This window comes from Otolemur garnettii, unplaced genomic scaffold (genome assembly GCF_000181295.1).
Source record: "Otolemur garnettii isolate 467f Iridium unplaced genomic scaffold, OtoGar3 scaffold00004, whole genome shotgun sequence".
In the NCBI taxonomy this organism is placed as follows: Eukaryota; Metazoa; Chordata; class Mammalia; order Primates; family Galagidae; genus Otolemur; species Otolemur garnettii.
Window position 1 is genome coordinate 5,930,465 of NW_003852399.1, and position 22,073 is coordinate 5,952,537.

A 22,073-nucleotide genomic window follows, 5' to 3' on the forward strand; every position below is an offset into this window, starting at 1 on the left:
TGCTGCTATTTTTAAATTGAGTGGTTATTGAAGGCCTCACAGGGTAGGTGACACTTGAGAAATAATTTGTGAACTGTGTGGCTCAGGGGACTAATGATCCAGTATGGGAAGAGCTTGTGCAAAGGCCCTGAGGTAGCAAGTTCCTTCTTCATTCGAGTTTTGGCTGCATCCAGTTTTTTACTGATGATGAGCAGTGCTGGGGTGAGTATAACTTTGTTGTTGAACATTGCTTATATCGTTGGTTTCCCCTGAAGTGTTTGTTCTGTGTCACAAGGTATGCACTTTTTGAGGTTTTTGAAACCTATCACCCAGTGCTTTGTAGAAAGTGCTTCTTAGTTCGCACTCCCCTCCAGGGATTCTTTCTGAAGGAGTCAGACCTTCTTAGGACCAAAAATCTGCTGATTCCCAGCTTCTAAGGGCTCAAGGGGATGTGTGGCATCTTCTCTAGTGCAGTAATTCTCAAATCTCATTGTATGTAATTTTTAACAAGTAAGAGTGTCCCTAGGGAGTGGGTTAAAATGCAGATTCTCAGGCTCCCTCCCCAGAGACTGTATAGGTCCTGGGTGGGACTTGGGAATCTCCATTTTCCGTAAACACCTTGGGTGATTCTGTGGTAGGATTTGCTGGGATTGTGCCACCAGTTAGCAGAAGAAGGTGGGGGTGGGACTTGGGCCACCCTGAGCTCTGAGAGCTTCCTTACAGTGAGTTGGGCACCACCTCCCTGCTCTCTGGCCCCGCCCCCACTCTACCACGGATAGCCCTCTTGTGCATTCTAGGTGGATAAATTGAGTCCTGTGCCTAAACTTAGCCTGATCGCTTCCTCCTTTCCTTGGCCAGTTCTGTCTTCTTCTGGGAATGCTTCCTCCCTCCTCCTTTCTTTCCTTCCTCTTTGCCAGAAAAATTCCTGTTTATCCTTGAGATAGAGGTGAGGCCTTTATTCAATTCTGGACAGCTTGCACCAACCCTAGTTCTTTATACTGGGAGTGTGCGGCCCTCTGGGGATTTGGGATGGGTAGTTCCCACCTAGACTGATTTCCTTGTCACTTTGGTCTCTTATCGCTGTGATGCGCCCTGCATACTAGGTGCCCATTAAATGTCCCAGTCGGGGATTGCACATGGTCTCATGAAAGCAGCGTGGAGTGCTATGTACTAGTCACCCTGTAACTACTTGTTCTTTCCCCCACAGCCTCATTACCATCATTTGAGGTAGAGATTGCCATCAGCATCGTCTACAGGGTGGTACCAGGTGATTAAGGAACTTGCCCAAGGTCACCAGAGGGTAGATCTGAAGTTGGTAGATGACTCTAGGCAGTGGTTCTCAACCTTCCTAATGCTGCAACCCTTTAATGCAGTTGACCCACAGGTTGAGAACTGCTGCTCTAGAGTCATGCTCTTAATTACCATGCCACACTGAGCATTTCTGACATGGGAATATGGCTGCAGATTGTCTTGGCAAGGAGAGTAACATTCAATGAAAATACACTTTAACAAAATGCAATGGTTGTAGAAATGACAGACATAGTTATCACCCTCTTTTGGTGACATTATTGGCCTCTGGTAGCCCTTCACTAGCCATGAGGGTATCATTCCTAGCAGACCAGGCTGGGAGCTGGGGTCATGGTGGAGGTGCTGCCACAGCTCCAAAGGGTACATGTGTCTAGTGAAAGGTGGCAGAGCACACGGAGTATGCACAGAGCAGCAAGGTCAGCACCTGCTCCCAGGGTGGGTGGACAAGTTCACCAGGCCGCCCCTGCCTGGGGGAAAGTTAGGATTTAGAAGAGAGTATAGGATAAACACAGAGGGGCTCATTGAGGGGGAACATGTGTGTGATCCTCTCTTGGATCGTAGACGTGTTGTCTGTTCAGGGTGTTGGAGAGATGAGCCCCAGGACTTTTGGAGTTGGGTGGAGGCAAGTCAGAGAGGGCACGTCCAGCGAGGAGAAGCAAGTGAGTGTATGTGTGCAAACGTGGAGGGGCGGTGAGGAGACTTGATGTCCTATAGGGCGTGCTCGTCACCAGGGATTTTGCTAAAGCTCATTATTTTATGTGGACATTTATAGACAGGAATAAACAAATGAGTTTTGGCCCCTGGATAGTGGGACAAAAGTTTGAGGGGGTAGATACTTATTATTCTGGGAAAGCTTAAATGATGTATACAGACGTTTTTTACCAGCTCTTAGGTAAGAGCAGCCAGTCCCTGTATTAGGGGAATAAATACTGAGTTCCCAGGTTTCCAGATGTGGAGAATCAGCCAACCTTAGGTGAACCCCTAGCACAGTTTTATGTTTAAAGGCATTGGGCAAGTTCAGGAGCAGTTAATGCAGTTAACTGGATAAGAGGCCGAACTCTTTCCTGAACTTGGGCAAATTACTTACCCTTTCTGTGCCTGAATTTTCTAGAGTTAAGAAGGAAGTGGTAACTGACTTTTCTACCATTTGCCCTCCTAGAGTTGTTGTGGCAGCGCTTTGTACTCTAAGTAGGGGATAACTGTGAGGTGGCATTCTCCGTGAGATCCTAGAGTCAGTTTGGATTCCCTAGATGGCAGCTTTTCACCTTTGAAAACTGGATTGTGCACCTGTCAGGTGGCTGGTGATGGAGGCAGTGACTTCCCACCTCTTCCTTTGTCTCTTTGGGCAGGAGGGGCTGTCTGAATAATAAAAGAAATACTGTGGCAGCAAAAATTGGGGGTGGAGAGAAGCAAGAGAATTTAAGGGATGGAAAAGAGAGGGAAGGGGGTTTCACACACGTTTTTATGAAGGTTAGAAGGTAGAAGCAGAAGCCTAGTTGCAGTTGTAGGACACCCTGGGGGTGCCTGGGATGACATGGTCATATGCGGCCAGCGCTGTCCAACAGAACTTTCTCCAGTGATAGAGATATTCTGTGTCAGCACCAGCCAACGAGGTAGCCAGTACCCCCATGTGGCTATGGAGCATTTGACCTATGAATGGTGGGGCTGAGCAACTGAATTTTAAATTTCATTGTAATTTAAATTAACCCCACGTGGCTGATGGTTCCCGTATTAGATGGTTCATGGTAAGGACAGTAATGCTTACTGGTGGAGAACTTAAAAAATAAGATGACTTTGAAGATACAGTTGACATCTTTGGTTCTTTTTATTTCAAGTGGCGACATACCCATGTGTCAAAAAACAGACAGCCCGGGCATTGAACCTAGTAATACGGGAGGAGGAAAAGCTTGGGGCCTTTGATTTATTGAGTTATAGTTACAAATGGAGCTGTTTGTGGGGCGGGGAAAAGATGGACGGAGAAGTTCAGTCTTCCTTTTCCTGGGCATATTTGCTGCTGGTGAGCTCGGGTGGGTGGGTGAGGGTGGGCGGTGAGGAAGCAACCATTGATTATCCCCAAGGCTGTCATCCACTTGATGGACAGGGATAATTAGTGGCTTAGGCAAGCCCCAATCAGAGAATAAAAGCCCAGGGATGGTATTTATGATGGATGGGCTTACCCAGTGCCTTTCATCTGAGGATCTTAGGAGCCCTTCATCTCACAGGATGGGGTGGGGAAGGGTGGTTTTGGGGACGAAGCTGTGACAGGCACTCACAGGCCCTGTCCGTCATCCTGCACAGCCACTTTGGGAAGCGAGTGGATTCCTGCCTCACCTTTGAAGAGGCAGGAGTCCAGAGACATTGGTTTAGGGCAGAGGGTGCTGGGTCTCCTTGAAGGTGGTTTGCTTTTCCTTCCCCCCGAGTTGGAGCCCATCAGGGACGTACCCAGAAGAAGGGGAGGGCTGCCATTGGCTGAATTCCTCAGGCTTACCCTGCTGAGGTTCCCGCAAACCTGGGGACCTGGTAGCAGGGGTGGCTGTTGCACTGGGGGATTGAAGAACCCCTGACAGGCTCTGCTGATCTGTTGGCGGAAGATCAGGCCCTGTGTTCACAGAAAACCCGAAGATGAGATAAAATTTACCCCATAACCATACCACAAATGACAGCAGCTGTGACCTTTTTGGTGTTTCTGCTGGTCTTTCTACACAAAGGGTTTCTGTTTGTCCCGTGTTTCGTGTTTGTTTTTTCACAGGGTTGAGGATCCTGATGGTGGCCTTCTAGTTCCCTGGGGCCATCTGCGGTAGTAATCAGGTGTTGTGTGTCCAAGGTCCCTTTGTCTCCTTCTGTACTTTGTCTGGGCTACTGTAGGACCCACAGATAAAGCAGGAACCTGCTGTCTGAGCCACCACCTGCAGCCCTGCGGCCCTGAACTTTGTCCATTGGACGGTTTGTACTTCCCAGAATTGGGGAACACTTGGGCACAAAGCCAGACACATCTGGTCTCACATTTTAGTCTGGACCACTTTGCTGCAGTCTCCCTGGACCTCAGTTTCCTCAGCTGTGAATAACAGCAGCACCTGCCTCCATGGGCTGCTGTAATGAGAGTGCAGAGGAAGCTGTGTCTGTCCAATGTGTCTGCAGGGAGTGGCAGGACAGATGAAATGGCCACACCTTGGACCAAGCAAATCAGAACCTGTGTGTGTACCAGCTCCCCAGCTGATTATATGTAAATTAAAGTTTGAGAAAGGCCTGCATATATATCTGGCACCTAGCATCTCTTTAGAAAGTGGTCATGCTTATGACGATGGTGATGGTGGTGATGCTTCTCAAGGTGAGAAAAGGTACTTGGGAAGCTGCTGGCCAGTCATATGCCCTGTGACTTGAATTCTCAGCCATAGACACTGGTGAGCCAGCCTGTGCCCGGTGGCTTTTGGGCACAGGAAAGGCCCTGAGCTCTGTAGTCTATGGCTTGCTCATTTTTGTGCATTTTATTCCTTACTAAACCGAATTCTTCCTCCTGCCCAGCCCTCTGTCTCCTCTCAAGTTGCCCTTTCTCTGGCAGCCACAGTTCCCCACCCCTCTGTGCCTTGTGTGGCAATGTGGTGTCGAATTCCCTCAGCTGTCCCTGGAGGTTCTGCTGTCACAGTGGGGCTGGGCTGGGAGAGGCAGTTGCTGCATTATTTATGGAGCACTGTTAGCAGCCATGCCGATGAGTTACACATAGTTTATTCTTCTGCACTGCGTGTGGGATGCCATCCTGGGCCTCTGTTTAATGCAAAACAAAACAAAGCCAAACAGAACCCCAGGCCAGACTGGCTGTTGGCTGACTCCTATGCCCAGCCTCCTGGCCCTGGGGAAAGTGGAGGAAGGAGGAGGAAGATGGAGAGGAGGAAGACTCCGGTGGGGGTGGGGAGGCCAACTCATAAGTGTGTTTAGGTGGCCGCCAAACTCTTGAGGAGTTGAAAGAGATTTGGAGGACTGTTCCCTAAAAAATAAAAACATGACATCATTATTTTCCTTGCTTCCAAAGGGACCAAGCTGCTGCCAAGGATGTGACCCATCAGCCAGGTTCTTCTATCATCTGGCTGGTTTGGAATTTATGTGACTTGACTTCTGAACAAAGGCCACCCTGCTCTTCCTCTGTTGTCCCATTTGTGGGTCAGCTCTGGGCCTTGCCCTTGATGGCTGCCCTTGGCCACCTTGCTAGTTCTCTCCAGTGTAAACACGCGACTCCAGTGTCCCCTGGAGAGAGCTGGCCGTGTCCTCTGCCTCCTGGCTTTGTGCCAGTTGAGCCTCTTACTGGAAGTACTTCTCTTTCCTCCCCCATTTCTCTGTCCTTGTCCCTCAGGCTCATAGATGGCCAATTATATGATGTGATAATGGGCACAAATGTGGCAAGTGGAGAGTAAGGTGGGGGTGGTGGTGTCAGAAAGTGTTCTAGAAGAGGTAACAAACCAGCTGGGTAGTGAGGATGGAGGAGTTTTCAAGATTGCTGAGTCCCCCTGGGTATTTGGAAAGAAGACAGCCAACAGGGTGGAGTATGTGGGGAGTGTGACGCTCCATCTCACTGTTGGAAGGGGGGACCGTCGCGTAGTTTGATAACAGAGTCCTCTTTGTACACTTGTAGACAATCTGACTTTCTCTTCCCATTCCTTTAACCAGGGGTCTTTTCCTCTCTGTCAGTACCTGGTGTGATCTGTTTCCAACACACATTTCAAGGGTTCCAGAAACTCCCCACCATCCTTATCCAAAAGAAATTCCAGCAGTTTGTGGAGGAGTCTTCTCCCTGTGCCTCATGACTTTGGACTTGGCGGAACTCGGGCTCTCAGCAGCAGTTGGTTTTCTTTGATTTTGGCTGGAAAGTTGTGAAGCCTTTGTGCTGTCTTTGGTGCCCTCCACAGTGGGGTCTGTGCTGAAACTGTTCCCTAGGGGTTTCCTCAAATGTGACTAGAACACAGCTGGCAACCTCAGGGAAGAGCTTTCTGGGACTGCTTGGTAGGTGGGGGCAGGAGGGGACAATTAAGGACTATCTGGGAATCGCTTTCTCAAAGGGTTCCAAGCTCATCCAGCATCTATGTTTGCAGGTTTCTTTTGAAACTTGAGTATGGTCTCCTTTACAGGACCCTGCAGTCAAAAATCCAGGACTTTTTCTCTGTTGCCATTTAATTTTTCTATAGTTACCCTCTCCCTCCTTCCTTCCTTCCTCCAAGCTTCTGAATATTTGTAGTACTCCTTTCAGGTGGGTAGATACTTCTTTCTTTTCCTTGAAAGAAACTTAGAAAAAAAAATCTGGAACAACCCAACGCCACCTTGCCTTTAAATTTTAATCACGCTTACACATTCTTTTTTTATTTCTCAACAAGGAGGGTTTTGTCTTATGTTCTTAGAAGTTGGTTTTCTTTTCTTTTTTTAGAATCCATTAAATTATATATTACCAAAAACAGGTGGGCCTGACACGTTCTGATAGACTGTCAGATATCAGTAAGTCAGGAGAGAACTGCTCTGGGCGGCCTGCCCCTGGCTGGGTGGGTGTTCGTAGGTGGGAAGCTGTGTGCTGTACCCCTGGGCGAGAGGGGACCCTCCTTTTGTTGCTAATTTGGTAAAAATTGAAATGAGGCTCCAAGTGGGGGCAGATAAGTGTTTTTTTAAGTAGTTTGAGCAGATGTCGGTTTTAGGCACATTCATCTTGGGGCCGAGTACTCTACCCTGTGATTTGCTTAAGAGCGGCAGACAGCTCATTTGATACAGTGCACCCGCTGCCTCGGTCTGTTTCTGTTTAACTGTGGTTGACTAATAGGGAGGTGTGGAATGCTTCCCGGGTTGGCAGATTCTACACCTAGGACTAGGAATGAGAGATTCCAGATCCAAGGCGTAGTCTGATTTAGTTTTTAACGTCCCTCCCCCAAACATCCTCATAGCCAATGTTTATTGAGCACTTGATGTGTGGTAGGTAGTACTCTCAGCACTTTTTGTGTGTGACTTTGTGTATTCCTCACACCAACTCTGTGAAATAGTGACTTAGCCCCATCCAGGGGTCAAATGACTTGCCCACTGTCACAGAGCACATGGGAGAGCTAAGATTCCATCCAGGAGATTGGACTCTTGAATTTGTGTTCCTTATTGCTTTCCCCCAGTCTTGCAGTGTTCAGTAATTGGTAGTGTTGGTTCACAGTGATGGAATTATTTGTTTTTGTGTGACTAGACCTCAGGGTTTGGTGCTCCCTGCCCAGGCCTCCAGACAGTCCTGTGTGTTCTCAGTGAATATGTCTCCCCTTTTTCTTAAGAACTGTTACTGATCATCTCAATGACCTTCTTCAGAGCTACCTGGATGGCAATGGTTGCTATTTAGGAGAAGAGGGTCTGGCCCTCCTGTCCTTCTCCCTGTGTTGACAAGAGCTAATGGCAGCTTTGCCTGGAAGTAGGTGGGCAATGTTTCTGAATATGCTCTGGCTCTCAGAGAGCTTTTCATCATGTCTTGTGGCTCAGAAAGAGAAGGAATGGCCAGATGAGGCTGTTATTGGCCAGTTGAATCTTTGTGCTTTTTTTTGGTTTGTTTGTTTTGACAGTCTTACTTTGTCACCCTTAGTAGAGTGTTGTGGTGTCACAGCTCACAGCAACCTTAAACTCTTGGACTCAAGGGATTCTCTTTGACTCAGCCTCCCGAGTAGCTAGGACTTCAGGCGCCTGCCACAACTCCCAGCTATTTTTAGAAATGAGGTCTAACTCTGGTTCAGGCTGATCTCCAACTCATGAACTCGGGCAATCTACCTACCTTGCCTCCCAGGTGTGAGCCACTGTGCCCAGCCTGAATCTTTGTGCTCTTAAGGATGCCAACTGTTGTCCCTCTGGACAGAGATCTCGAGTGGCCAGCCAGAGGACTCTAATCTTCACTCTTATCTCTTTAATACTTGGATGTAGATGTAGAAAGAGTGTTCTATCTGGACTTGATGAGATAATGGTAAGCATATCAGGTGCCATAATTAGGATTCCCCACGATATCTGGATGGACCAGTGGGGGTAGCCTGAGTTCTTGCAAGATTTCATTTATCTAAGTTAATATACAGGTCTGCTGTTGAAGAAGCCCCTTGGACACAAACCCAGGATGGAGACCATGTGTTGACAAGTCCTGTACACGGTTGTTGGTTGACAGCGACTCAGGTGGAGCTGCCAAAAGGCCTCTGCCAGGAGGCAGTAAGACAGGGTCTCTGCCCTGTGCAGCTTAGTGTCCCATGGGAGCACATTGCCACTTAGAGGAATAAATCCAGAGACCTGCACTTGGGCCAGGCAGGTCTCAAATGCACAAATGCAGAACTGATGGATGTGATCTAGCAGCATGTGTGAAACACACTGTAGGCTTTGGGTAGATTGTAAATTCATTGTGCTGTTGTTGCCAGAACCCCTAAGTTGATCTTAAATTTTTTTGTGCAGTGACTTTATTGTTTTCATTAAAATGATGCATGACCCTTATAAAAAGAAAATACAAAACTCTAGCCATAGAGAAAAGTACAAAGAAGAAAGCACCACATCGGGCCAGATCTTAGCTCCCAGAAATAACCCGTTTTAATATTTGGTAGGCAGTTTCCCAGATTTCTGTATGTACATTTTCAGACAGAATTGATAAGCTAGGGAAGTATATAAATAGGCAATTTTATAACTAAGTATTCCTTATGATGCATGCTATGCATGACATTTTAAAAATAAAAAACGTATTTAATTTTGCTTTAATTTGTCAGAAGAAAATGAAACTGAAGTGAGGAAATGCTGAAGAAATTGCTGAGCTTCAGATAACTGTTTCTTTACCAAAAGAAACTAGTTTCTCCAATGTGCCTCTAAGGCAGTGGTTCTTAACTGGGAGTGAGTTTCCCCCCCAGGGGATATCTGACATCTGGAGACATTTTTGGTTATCCCAACTAGAGGGTAGGGGTCTTAGCATCTAGCGATTGGAGGGCAGAGATGCCTCTGAACGTCCTACAATGTGCAGGACGGCCCCCCATGACAAGGATTTATCTGGCTTCAGATGTCAGTACTGCTGGAGTTAAGAAACTCTCCTGTGAAAGGGTAGGAAACAGAGATGATTAAAACCATTAGGGAGGTGGAATCATTTTGTGTTATCTTGGTTGCAGTTTCAGACGATTTTGATTGGGCATCTGGTAGGAAATAGATGATTAACCTCCTTAGAGTTTCTTCTTCCTCTTAACTACAAAATCAAAAGGTGGCATGTATTAGTTTTACGTTTTCAAGGTTTATAACCTTGAAATGGAATGATATTCCATTCTACAAATGTAAGCCCTTGGTAGGGGTGGTTTCGTTTTAGTTCTGTGAATGGTCTGTGAATGATCAGGCCAAACACTATTTCTCTTCCCAGAGTTTTCCTCTTGTTGGTTCGATTTTGAATCACCTCTTAGTTGGTGGGCTGTTTAGTCTTTTTTTGTTTTTTTTTTTTGAGACGGAGCCTCAAGCTATCCCCCTGGGTAGAGTGCCATGGCATCACGCTCACAGCAACCTCCAACTCCTGGGCTCAAGCGAGTCTCCTGCCTCAGCCTCCCAAGTAGCTGGGACCACAGGCGCCCACCACAACGCCCGGCCATTTTTTGGTTGCAGCCATCATTGTTGTTTGGCGGGCCTGGGCTGGGGATTCGAACCCGCCACCTTGGGTGTATGTGGCTGGCGCCTTAGCCGCTTGAGCCACAGGCGCTGAGCCGGGCTGTTTAGTCTTAATATGAATTTAACAAGTGTAGGAAGCTTTGCTCCGGTCAGGATTTATGTCTGGGCACCATACTTAGAAGAGCAGAGACATGGTGGAGAGTGTCTATGGGACACTGTGAGGGTGTGAAACGGGGTCCTGTGGTGAAATGAGATTTGACATGGGATTGGGTTTTGAAAAGACTTTCATGTGAAAGCAGAATTATTGGTCTTAACCAGGGGTCCTCAAACTTTTTAAACGGAGCCAGTTCACTGTCCCTCAGACTGTTGGAGGGCCGGACTGCAGGCCCTGGGATGAGTAGGCTGCTAAGCTGGACAGGCAGTGGTGGCAAAAACACCCGGTGGGCTGGATAAATGTCCTAGGTGGGCTGCATGTGGCCCGTGGGCCGTAGTTTGAGGACGCCTCGCCCTGAGGGCTCCCAGAAGGTTAGAATTAGAACTGTCTGAACATCAAGGGATGGGGTGGTTAATACAGGGTGCTTTGGGAGGGTGGTGAGTTCCCTGTCAGCTGAAGTGTGTGCTGGGAGCCACTTGCTCTCATATTGTCTGCAGATGGTGTGTTTGAATTTTTCAGCTGAGTGGCTGTATTAAAGGTAACATTCTAAACTGAGATCCTGATAGTCTAATAAGGCTTCCCCAAAGCCACCTGTCCTGGAGAGGAGCCCCAGTCATTCTGGTTTTCTCCTTCCTACTATTTGGGAAAAGGGCAAGAACAGCCAGGGCCATGCTGTAAGAGCAAGTGATTTAGGACAGAGCATTGAATGTTCTGTACATCTTAAATTTGGACCTGTTGTCTACTTACTGACTGAAGAGCGTTCAGGGGTGTAACCTTCCCTGCGCCACGTTGAAAGATTGTCTTGGGCCACACATTTAATACACGAACACTAATGAAAGCTGATGAACAACAACAGAAAAATCCATGCATGATTTTTATGATATCCACTACCACATATAAGCCCCCAAATCCTCACATAATCCACATATGGCCTTCGGGTCTCAGGTTGGACACCTTTGGTTACTATGTTGGATTCCATCAAAGTAGTTCCAGTATTGTAGTGTTTACAAGATGGCAGGGACTGAGCACGTTCTAAACCCATTTATGAGGCAATACATGTCTGTACAATTTGGGCAACATGTCACAGATACTACCAAGGAAGAGAATATACACAGATTGTCCCTGAATACGTGGAATTGGGTGTTCTGCTAATGTCACCATCCGATGTCTACCACAGTGTGACTTACTCGTGGCTTTGATTTGTTGTAGGGGAGCTATCCAGTTTGGGAAGATTTCATAAACAAGGCAGGAAAGCTGCAGTCCCAGCTTCGGTAAGTAGAAGCGCGTGTTCTACAGGAAAACAGCAACATCCTTAGACAAGGATGGAGTGTGGACCAAGAAGTCGGTTGGGGTTCATTTTGGATGTGTCACAGGCAGAGAAGCCTGGAGTGGGTTCTGACTGGAGCAGTACCACTTACTAGCCAGCTTGTCATAGCCCCTCGTTCCCATGTGTAAAATTAGACTCATATCTGCTTTGCCTGCTCTCACAGGAGTTTTGAGTCAAATGAGGTACTGTTTGTAACTAGGGGCAGCATTTATGTAGAGCCCACCATGTGCCAGGCATTTGTTAACCTAAGTCTCACAACCCCATGAGGTAAATACAGCTATTATCCCCATTTTGCTGATGAGGAAACTGAGGCACATTAAACTTAAATAACTTATCCATAGTCATATCACTAGTCAGTGGTGGAGCAGGGATTGGAACTTAGGAAGTCTGACTCCACAGTCTACTTTCTTCTCCATTCTACTTGTTGACTCTTGTATAATTCCATTTACATGAAATCTCTAGAAAAAGCTTATCTGTAGATACAGATGTAGATTACTGGTGGCTTGGGAATAGGGATAGAACAGGAGATTGACTACAAGTGGGTAAGAGAGATTTTTTGGGGGGCACTGGAAATGTTCTAAAATTAGATTGTGGTGATGGTTGCACAGCTCTATATTTACTAAAAATCATCAAATCATACCCTGAAAAAGGTGCCTTTGCCCTTGGACCCTACTGTTCACCTATAGATCAGGTGAGAAGAATTTGGAAAGATCTTTTTCATTTCATTCCTTCAGTTTTGTGGGCCTGGGATGTCCATCCATAGACTGGGGATGTCCAGAGCCATGAGTGGGCCTCCAGATGGACACTGGACTCCGGAATACAGTGCCTTCCCCTCTTGTCAAATCCTTTACCATTTCTCTGCTTAGGACCCAGTGATTACTTTCTGCTGGGTCAGATCCCACCTCCTCTGCTGAGGATTCAAGGTTCTTTCTTCATCTGTGGCCTTCACGAGCCTCACTTTATGCAGCTCCATCTACAGCCATTTATTTCAGGTAGCTTGGTCTCCATCCTGTAGGACAGTGGTCCCTAGTCTTTTTTGCACCAGAGACTGGTTTCATGGAAGACAGTTTTTCTACACACTTGGGTGGGGAGTGAGTGGTTGGTTTCCGGATGATTTAATTGGATTATATCTCCACCTTAGATCGTTAGGCATTAGATTCTCATAAGGAGCAGGCAACCTTCTGTAGGACTGTAGTAAAACATTGAAGTACATGTTTCCCTACTTTTTCTTATTTGGCCTCATTTAATTATCTGGCAGGCTTTCAGGGTAGGCCAGGAAAAAGGTTCTTTGCCTTTTTTACCAGTGAGGATGCTAAAGCTTAATGTAATGAACTGATTAGCTGTCTTAAACATACAAAGTAAAACTTACCTTATCCCTACTAGTACAAGGTACAGTTTATATTATTAAATGATACTCAGGCCTGAGAGCAGGGACCATTTATTTTATTATTTTGTCCAGTTTCTGATGCAGGGGTCAGAGCCTATGGGGGGTTTCATGGCTTAATTTTCTGTACAGAGAAAGGATGAAGCTTCAACTGCAGAAGAGACGTAGCCTTCTTGGTGTATTTAAGCTGAGTTACTCTTCTGTGCTTCTGGTGGTTGCAGGTTTGCTCTGCCCCATCAGTGAGGGCTAAGATGTCTTGTGACTACATCAGACAGTGAAATATGACTGTCATTTGAAAGCCCTTTATTCCTCAGAATTGACCATCATCCTAATTTTCAGTGGAGCGCTGGTGACTGGGTAATGTACAAGACACCTCTACAGCTGGCTCATTAAATTTGGATGGCCGGCCCTGAGTTGGGCTAGAATACATCCAGCCATTGTGTCAGATATTAATGTCAACCAGAATGACTTATTCCAGGGTGTTTGATAAAGCTATCTTTTCCAGGGTTTGCATTTGATGTCAACTCTTTAAAAAACATGTTTAGAGTGCTTTGTGTGTGTGTGTATGTCATCATTTTAAAAAAACCTGAGCACAGTGTTTTCTGGCTCTAATGGAAGATATTAGGCCTCATTTTAAAGTTTGGCTCTAAGGGACTGTCACCCAGACTGTCTCAGGGGCCACTGCTAGTAGCTCCCAGGAACCTTTTGTTTCATAGTCACTGTTGCTTATATTTAAAGGCCATTGTTTTCCCTTTCCCCATTTGAACTCTTCCCTCCAGGCCTTATTATTTTTCCTTCAGCAACTTTGCATTCTTGGGATGCAGAAAAGACTGGATTTACACAGAAGTACTTAACAATTAGCATCTAGCTGTCAGTTCATTTGTAAAGTGTCATGTTCTAGTTCTGGGACTTGTTTATGTGCAATCCACGCACCTGGTTTAGAGTGTTGTCTGCTCTCTACTGAACGGTGTTTTAGGTCTTGGCATCAGGAGCCAGTAGACCTCAGAGTGTCTAGGGCATCTTAGAGTGCTAAGATGTTGAGAATCCAAAACACTTTCTAGGACATAAAATAAGTAACTTCTCCTCATTCTCAGCTTTTAGGAATTTGGAAGATACAGTTGAAATAGAATCCTAAAGTCGAAAAAATAGTATCTGTTTCATTATAATTAGGATTTAGGGAGAAAAGTCCCACTGCTGGGATCTTGTCTGGATTTGGGTGGAGCATGGGCCTGTGAGTCTTAATGCTAGGGTTCTAATCTCAACTCTGGCATGAACCAGGGCTCTGAAAGATCACTTTGCACCTGCAGCCTCAGTTTTCCCATCCTTAAAACGAATTGTTTGAAATACATAACTCCTCCCCCCAGTTTGTGTGTGCATGTTGCTTTCCTACTCTATCCTGTATGCTTACATTTTTGATGTTTTTTCTTTTGGGTAGAAACACCTGCCTTCTTCTCCTTTGTAACATTTTGTCTAATAATAATTTTATACAGTCAGGTAAAATGGAATGGAAAGGACTACCAGCATTACCAAATGAGCTGGCCATTATGAGGGCAGAGTGTTTGGAAGAAGGTGGGTGCAGCAAGGCGATGGTTGGCCATGTCCAGTCCGGGAAGTTTCCATTCACTCCTTAGCAGAAGTTTTAGCTTCTGTGCTGTAATGAATTTGCTAGTTTGAGACATTCCTCATGCTTTTGTTATCTGTTTGCATTTTAGGACAACAGTAGTAGCAGCAGCTGCCTTCTTGGATGCCTTTCAGAAAGTGGCTGACATGGCCACCAACACACGTGGTAAGCAGATGGAGGCCGCTCCAGCATTAGCTGAATTCAGCATGTGGGCTCTTCCCCTTGGGCGGCTGCATAAGAAGATGCAGCTTAACTTATCAGGGCTTAGCTGACTCACATGTTTTATTTTTTTAACTGCGGGTTTCCGTGTATTAAAAGTTGCAATTAGTTTTTCAGATAACAAAGCCCATGTGAAGAATAATGAAAAACAAAGAAAAGGAGCCACTGTTTTTACACGAGGTGGCTTGGTGTGATTTGTGATCACTTCCATGAAGGGCTGCTTGTGGCACCTTGAGCTGCGTCTTTGGTCGCAGCCTGTTTTTCTCCCCCTCATGTGGTTTGTTCTGGGGTTTTCCTTGTTCCCTTGTGGAATGAGAAGTGGTGGGGATGATTGGACAGACCATTATTCCGGGTTCCCATAAAAAGGGAACCCTTTTATAATAGCTCTCCCACTGCATTGTATCTATTTGTGTCTTTTAACATCTGACTGCAGACCCCTTGAGCCAGAAACTATGACTTATTTATGTCAGAACTCCCCAAACATAGTACTTACAACATAGTAGATGTTTAAAGTATGTTTATCGCATCCATAAACACAGGGAACTCTTCTGAAAACAATTTAATGCTTTCAGTGAATACTGAGTTGTACAAAGGATTTTCATAACATGTGAAAGGTATAAGGAGAAAATACTCCTGTACACACCACCATCTTTATGAAATACAATGTTAGCAGTAACTGAAGGGTCACCTTTTCAAAGAGGGGATACTTGCCTTTTCATTCCAATGCAGAGACTGACTCCTGCCTCTGTCTCACCTTTCTGGGTCTCCGGTTGCATTGGCAGCTACATGCCTGTTCTCTTCATTGTGGTGGTGATGCTGGAAAATGTGTATATTGGGGGATTGTTCCCAGTCCCATTGACGTTAAGGCACATGAAGAGTACCTCCAAGGGGGCTGAGTACATATCCACTTACTACAGGTGTGTCATAGTAGCATGCATTTGCAGCAAGGACGTTTCTCCTTCATTTAGCAAACTCAAACCCCTTTTATTTCAGGCACTGTTGTGGGAGCACAAAAGTCAATACTTTACTCCCCTTGTCCTGGAGAGCTTGCAATTGCATGGGGAAAATGAGATGTGTAAATAAGGAATTTTAGTGTACGAATACTGTTTGGCTTGGTAATCATGGTAGCACAGAGTGCTAGGAAAATACAGAAAAGTGAGCAATTAACCCAGCTTGGGCAATTGGGGGAGGTTTTCCCAGGGGAGTTAATATTTCTCTTCATTTGCAAGATGCCAGTCACGTTTCAAAAGGATTCATAGGAGAATTTGACAAAGACATCTGAGCCCTGGTCTCTTCACCCACTTGTCAGTGTGGTGTGGATATTAACTAGTATATTTTTCAAAGCCCTTTAGAAAACTCTTACATAGTTTAAGTGTGTCTGTCGTAGAAACTTCAGACACTACAACCATAAAGTGGAATGTAATGTGCAGCCCATGTTTACCACTGTTAATGGTATTTGTGTTTTCTTCTCCTGTAGTAATAGAGTGGGCCTTGCCAGCCGTATTGGCAGCTTTCTGTAAAAGCCATCAGAATGTCTTTTTTTTAAAAGCTGCTCTCCTGTTTTAAAGAACTTTAATATCTAGCATTGCATGTTTGAGGCTCTGTGATTCATAATTTTTAGGCTATTTTAATTGTTTAATTACAGGATAGATTCTAATGAATGGACCAGAAAGGGGACTCCCTGATTGTCCATAATTTCCTTTGGTGGGAGCCTGAGGTTTTGAAGATGCTTCTCCCTGGAGTGGCTCTGGGTGGGACACTAGAACGCCTGGAAATTACTATGGTTTGAAGGGAGGAAAAAACAGTAATTACTTATGGAGGAAAAAAAAAAAACTCAGAAAAGCCTCTGTCTACTGGTGATGGGGATAGACTAGGGGTGATACATTTTACTAAAGACAAATAATGTCCCAGTGAATAAACCCTGCTTTGACATATTTTTACATCATTGTATTTCAAATCATTTTTGGTGACACCATAAAACTTTTTGTTTAGAATTCATACGTGTTAATACTTTCATTGAGTGTGGGCAACTGATCACTCTCATATGATCTAAAAAGAATATAGTTTGTGGGAAAAAAGTATATTTTATGGAGACAGTAAGAGAAATTAGAATGCACTTGTATGTCAGTAAGAATCCAAAGTTGGTCTTAACTTAAAAATTTTAAAATACAGAATGTGCTTTTTAGTTTAAAAAATTCAAATACTAAAACATACAAAGTAAAATCCGCCCGTACCCTACTCAGGGATGGGGTTTAGTGTCATTTGTAGATTTATTTTTATGTGTAAACAAACACATCTGAGGAAAAAAAGAAAAAAACAGCTACAGAACAATAAGTAGAATGATCTCTTGAATCAAATACATCCATGTGGTCTTTTCTAGAAGGTGACCCCTGAGAAACATTACTGCGCTTCTGTTCCTCAGTACATTGTAATTATCTTTCCATGTCCGTACCTGTAGACCTCCCTCGTCCTTTCCGATGACCAAATGAAATTGCATTGTCTGGATGTAGCACGATTTAATCATTATTCTGTCGATGGATATTTAGATCATCTTCAGGTATTTGCTCTTACAAGCTTTACTACAGTTAATGCCCACATACACCTCGTTTTGGAGTTCTGTGAGTGATCTATTGTCAATGGTGTGTGTATCAGCAAGGAAATGATGAACATGTGGAAAGTCCTTCAGGCTGTCCTGGTCAGCGGTAAATAGACCTGGGCTTAAGGTCGGTAGAGGCTGTAACTCTAATAGAGTTTGTGGTTTAGTATCTACCCACAGCGGAAAGACTATCCTACTCTCTTGCTCAGAGCCTTTGTATGTATTTTTGTGAATCCCTCTTGCCGGAAGTGGTAGACAGGAATTGTAGTTATTCTTAAATCCATCTCTTTTGGGCAGGCTTCCAGAAATTTCAAGCTAGCGGGTCTCTGGTTTTCAAAATATTAGCAGTTCATAATTGTTTCCCGAAGGAAGTAGCCCTGAAAGGTCTTTGTCCTTTTCAGCAAATCCTTTGCACTAGCCATTAATTCAACTTGTTTAGGAAAAAGTTTTTAAACTAGCCACTATAAGAGCAAAATCAGGGCTCGGCGCCTATAGCTCAACCGGCTAAGGCGCCAGCCATGTACACCTAAGGTGGCGGGTTCGAATCCCCAGCCCGGACCCGCCAAACAACAATGACGGCTGCAACCAAAAAATAGCCGGGCGTTGTGGCGGGCGCCTGTGGTCCCAGCTACTTGGGAGGTGGAGGCAGGAGACTCGCTTGAGCCCAGGAGTTGGAGGTTGCTGTGAGCTGTAATGCCACGGCACTCTACCCAGGGGGACAGCTTGAGGCTCTGTCTCAAAAAAAAAAAAAAAAAAAAGAGCAAAATCAATCGAGTCATTATATACCTATTCTTAATGTGGAAATAAATTTAAACTCAATTGTTTTTGTTCATTTTTTTTTAAACGAAAGGTACAAGTGGATATTATAATGTATATATTGAGGTTAATAATGAAACTGTAGTGGAATATGAGTTCATTGACATTAGTCACGTTCCCCATGTTTTGTTGATTTCACAGTCTGGAATGAATATACAATTTGTGTTAAATGTGAAAGTACACCTTTTTCTGTGTTATTGGACACAAAGAATTAGTTCTCTGGCATTCAGTGTACATAGAACCCCAGACTGCATGGAGCAGGGTCTCCACACTTTCTTTGTAACCCACAGGACCAGCACACGGCCTGTCATTGCAGTTGAGAAATGAGTGGCATGTGTTTGTCTGGGTTACACAAAAAAATAAGAAAAAACCCAGAAAAATGAAGGAAATTAAGAAATCAGCTCTATACAGCAGAGGTGGCCTGTGTTGTGGAATGGAATTCTTACACTTGGAAGTCGGGGCTTGCTTGCTGCTTCACCGAAGGCAGGAGGAAGCCTGGGCCAGGGAAACCCTCCCTCTGGCCCTTCATGGCCACTACGGCATTTGCCTGTGTCAGCAAGGGCCTTTGAAGAGCATAGTGTGGTATGACTTTCATTTTTGTCTTGCCCCTGTGTGCCTCTATCATTACTTTTATGACTTTGAAAAACCATCTCAGGGATATTTGGAGGATATACCAAACCCATAGGAAGGAGTTTAAGATTCTAAGAAGGGAGGATCTGAATCTCAGGCAGACTAGATGATCTTCAATGTCCCAAATCTTTTATTCATCATTTACAAAAGTGGGCATAGTTTTACTATTGAAATCATAATAGCTAGCTTTTGTGGACAGGCTGGCTTTGCTGTGAGTGGTGTACATATTTTGTCCCTTTGTTCCTATAACAGCAAGTGGAGGCTTGGGTTCTCTATTTGGGTGATGAAGTCAGGACAGAGAGCTTAACTAAACTGACCAAGGTCACACAGCTAGTAAGTGGTGAAGTTGGAGACCGTCTCAAAGCTTTGTTAACCATTACGCTTGTATTTTGCTTTTAAAATACTTGATCCTGAATGCATTAAAAAAATTTACATAGCACAAAAACAATCTGTGTAGTTGGAATAACAACAGCAAAATCTATGTACAGTTGGAATAACAATTAGATTGGGCCCTGACTTATGGTTTTGCCAGCTATGTGACACTGCACAATAGTAATTCACTTATCTGGACTTGAATTTCCCCACCTGTAAAAGAGCCTAGGGTCCTAGATGATCACAGGTAATATTTTTTTATTTTTCCTTTAACATTCTGTGATTTTAAATCCTGCTTTGGTCTTCATTAAATGTGAATGAAGTTGGACAGTGTAAATTTCCTTTTCTGTATTATCTTCCAATTTTCCAGTTTTTGGTGTGGGGACAAAGGGAGTGGAGGAAGCCAAGTTAAGCAGACGATAATGAAGTAGAAGATTGGAAGGGAAAGGGGGAAACTGCAGATGGGCGTCTGGGTTGGTTTGGGTGATAAACAAGGCCCCTGTACGTACTTGGAGTGATGCATGAGAAAGGCATCTGGAAGCTGGAGCTCCTAGGATCACCATCGAAGGCTGGACCGTCAACCTTAATCAGTGAGCCTGGATCACCAAGACTGGTGAAGAAAATTGCTGCAGCCTTGGTTCTTAAAAACGTGATACTTGTTTTTAGTATATATTTTGCTCAATGCCATGGCCTCCAAATCTGGCAGTGTGCATCATAATCACTAAAGACGTTCATTTTAAAGTACAGATTTCAGGACCCTGCCCCATACCTCTGGAATCAGAGTGATTGGGTGGTACCTGGGAATCTTCCACTGAAGATTTGCTCTCCAGTGAGGTCCATGTGCTGTCATGTAAAGCCTCTTGCCATCTTGCCATAACCCACCTGTCCAATGACATCTCCCCGCCCATGGCCGGCACTTCCACCCACAAAGATCTGCTCACTGTTTCCTGAAAGCCTTAAAACCTTTGATCCCTTTCTGCTTGCACATGTGCATTCCAGGCCTGGTATGTCCTCTCTGCCCCCTCCCCACCCCCGTACGCTTCAGGATCTGCTGCTTGTCTTCCAAGAGCAGTTTAAGAGTCATGTCACCTCTGAAACCTTTGTCTCCCCCCAGGAAGTAAGCTCAGTCTTTGCTCAGGGCCTCTGGGGCACTGCTACTGTTAGAGCATTTGCCTTATGGAGCTGTCAGCATCTTCCCCACCAGACTGCAGATACCTGCAGGCCAGTGCCTGTGTTCTGCTCCTCTCTGAGGAACCCAGATTCCCAGATGCTAAGCATCTGGCACGTAGCAGGGTACAGCCAGTGTCTGTTGAGTGACTGATAGAATGTATACGACAGCTTCCATGCCTATACCCACTGGTGGATCCTGTGAGGAGCCCTGTCACCCCTGAGGGCAGGAGGTTGCTGGGATGTGGTCTTGGCCAGATTCTACTCTGGAGTTCAGAATTCGAATCTTGGCAACTCGTCCCTGAGGTCGAGTACAGTGTGTGGCTTTATGCTTCACTGTGGCTGAAAGAGGGTCCCTGGTCTTCCGTGATGAGGTCACTCTGTGAAAGGCAGCCGTCCTGTCCTCGGCTGGGGTGGGGGTGGGCACAGTGGTCCCTTCATAGACAGGAGGTGCTGGGAAGCAGTTTCTAAGTTCCAGCCAGACTGCTTTTGTTTGCTCCCCTGTTAGGTTGTTTGAGACTTCACTCGCCCTTAATGTTTGGATTGCCTCTGATGTTCAAGTCTAGAGCTCTCTTTCATGGAATGAGAATCTTAGGATTTCTACTTAGCAAACTTTTTTTTTAATTGATACATAGTGGCTATACATTTTGGGGTATATGTGATATTTTCATACATTCATATAATGTATAAAGATCAAATCAGGGTGATTAGGATATCTGTCACCTTAAATATTTATCTTTTCTTTTTGCTACCTAGCAAATGCTAGCCTCAAATTAAAAAAAAAAATTAATTAAAAAAAGTCACAAAAAGGTTCTTCTTGTAGGTCTGGAACTGAAAATTCTTTGAGTATTATCTTAAAGAAATGTGGTCAAATTTGTTCATTTGATTAAAAATGAAAAGGCCTGAAACTGAACTTTGCTAACCTGTGGCCATAGATCACAAACTGGTTTTGTGTTCTTTTAGGCCAGTTTTGCTTCTTAGTTATTTTTTAAGAGGCAAATTTATTGGCTCAAAAAATTATAAAATAACGTATTAATTTTTCTGATGATCTTTCTTCAACCAGAGCTTTAAAGATAGGGTGAGCAAGAAGAACCTAGCATAAAGCATCTCTTGATGCTTCTGGAAAACTGGCTGGGCTTAATTTTACCTAGAGCCTGGATATAGCTGTCCTCGGGGCATCTGAGCTCTGATTTCCTAGAGCCTGGCACATCTTAGGTGCCCAGGAAACAATTGCTGATATGTTAAAAAATTTATAAAGTGAAGTGTTTCATGGTGGCTTTCAGGGTGGATGGGCCAGCAATGTTCTCTATGTTTTTTTAATATGGATCTAGGCATGCTCGAGTGAGGATGACTTAGAAAACTCTAAAGTTTCATCTTCAGCGTTTTGAACTTGACCTCTTGATTTTGATTCTTATGAATTATGCTGAGGAGGCCTTGCTCTGTTGGTAGTTACACTTTGAAAAGTCTCATGCTGTATTAGTAGGTGGATATGGGGAGTAAGAATGAAAATATAGAAAATAAGACCATTTGTGGTTGGTTAAAGTGGGAAGTTAGCAGGGTAAAGAAAGACAGATGACCTTTTCTCCTGTATTTATTTATTTTGTTTTGCTTTTGATTGTAGGTTTTATGCCAGGACTTGATGGTCCTGTGTGTACCGTGGTGCATGACACCTAGGCAGACTGGCCTCTTAGTCTGGACCAAGGGTGTTCTGTGGGATAGGATTTCCCTTGATGACAGAAGTGTTCTATGTCTTCCCTGTTTAGTGTGGTGGCCTCTAGCTGTTGCCACGTGTGGCTGTTGAGCACTTGAAATGCACCTGGTGTGTCTAAGGAATTGAAGTTTTAATCTTTTAAAATTTTAATTAAACAGTTGCATACAGGTAGCTAGTGGCTGTCGTTG

General features: G+C 44.7%; 1 protein-coding gene across 5 annotated transcripts in view; it reads left to right on the forward strand.

Annotated features, from left to right (window-relative positions):
- MTSS1 (MTSS1, I-BAR domain containing) overlaps positions 1 to 22,073 on the forward strand; it is a 159,548-nt gene that overhangs the window by 12,284 nt on the left and 125,191 nt on the right. For all 5 annotated transcript variants that reach the window (XM_023517122.1, XM_003782349.2, XM_023517117.1 and 2 more), the window contains exons 2-3: positions 11,252 to 11,313; positions 14,466 to 14,539. In XM_023517122.1, coding sequence (XP_023372890.1) covers positions 11,252 to 11,313; positions 14,466 to 14,539 — 136 coding nt within the window. The remainder of the gene's footprint in view (positions 1 to 11,251; positions 11,314 to 14,465; positions 14,540 to 22,073) is intronic.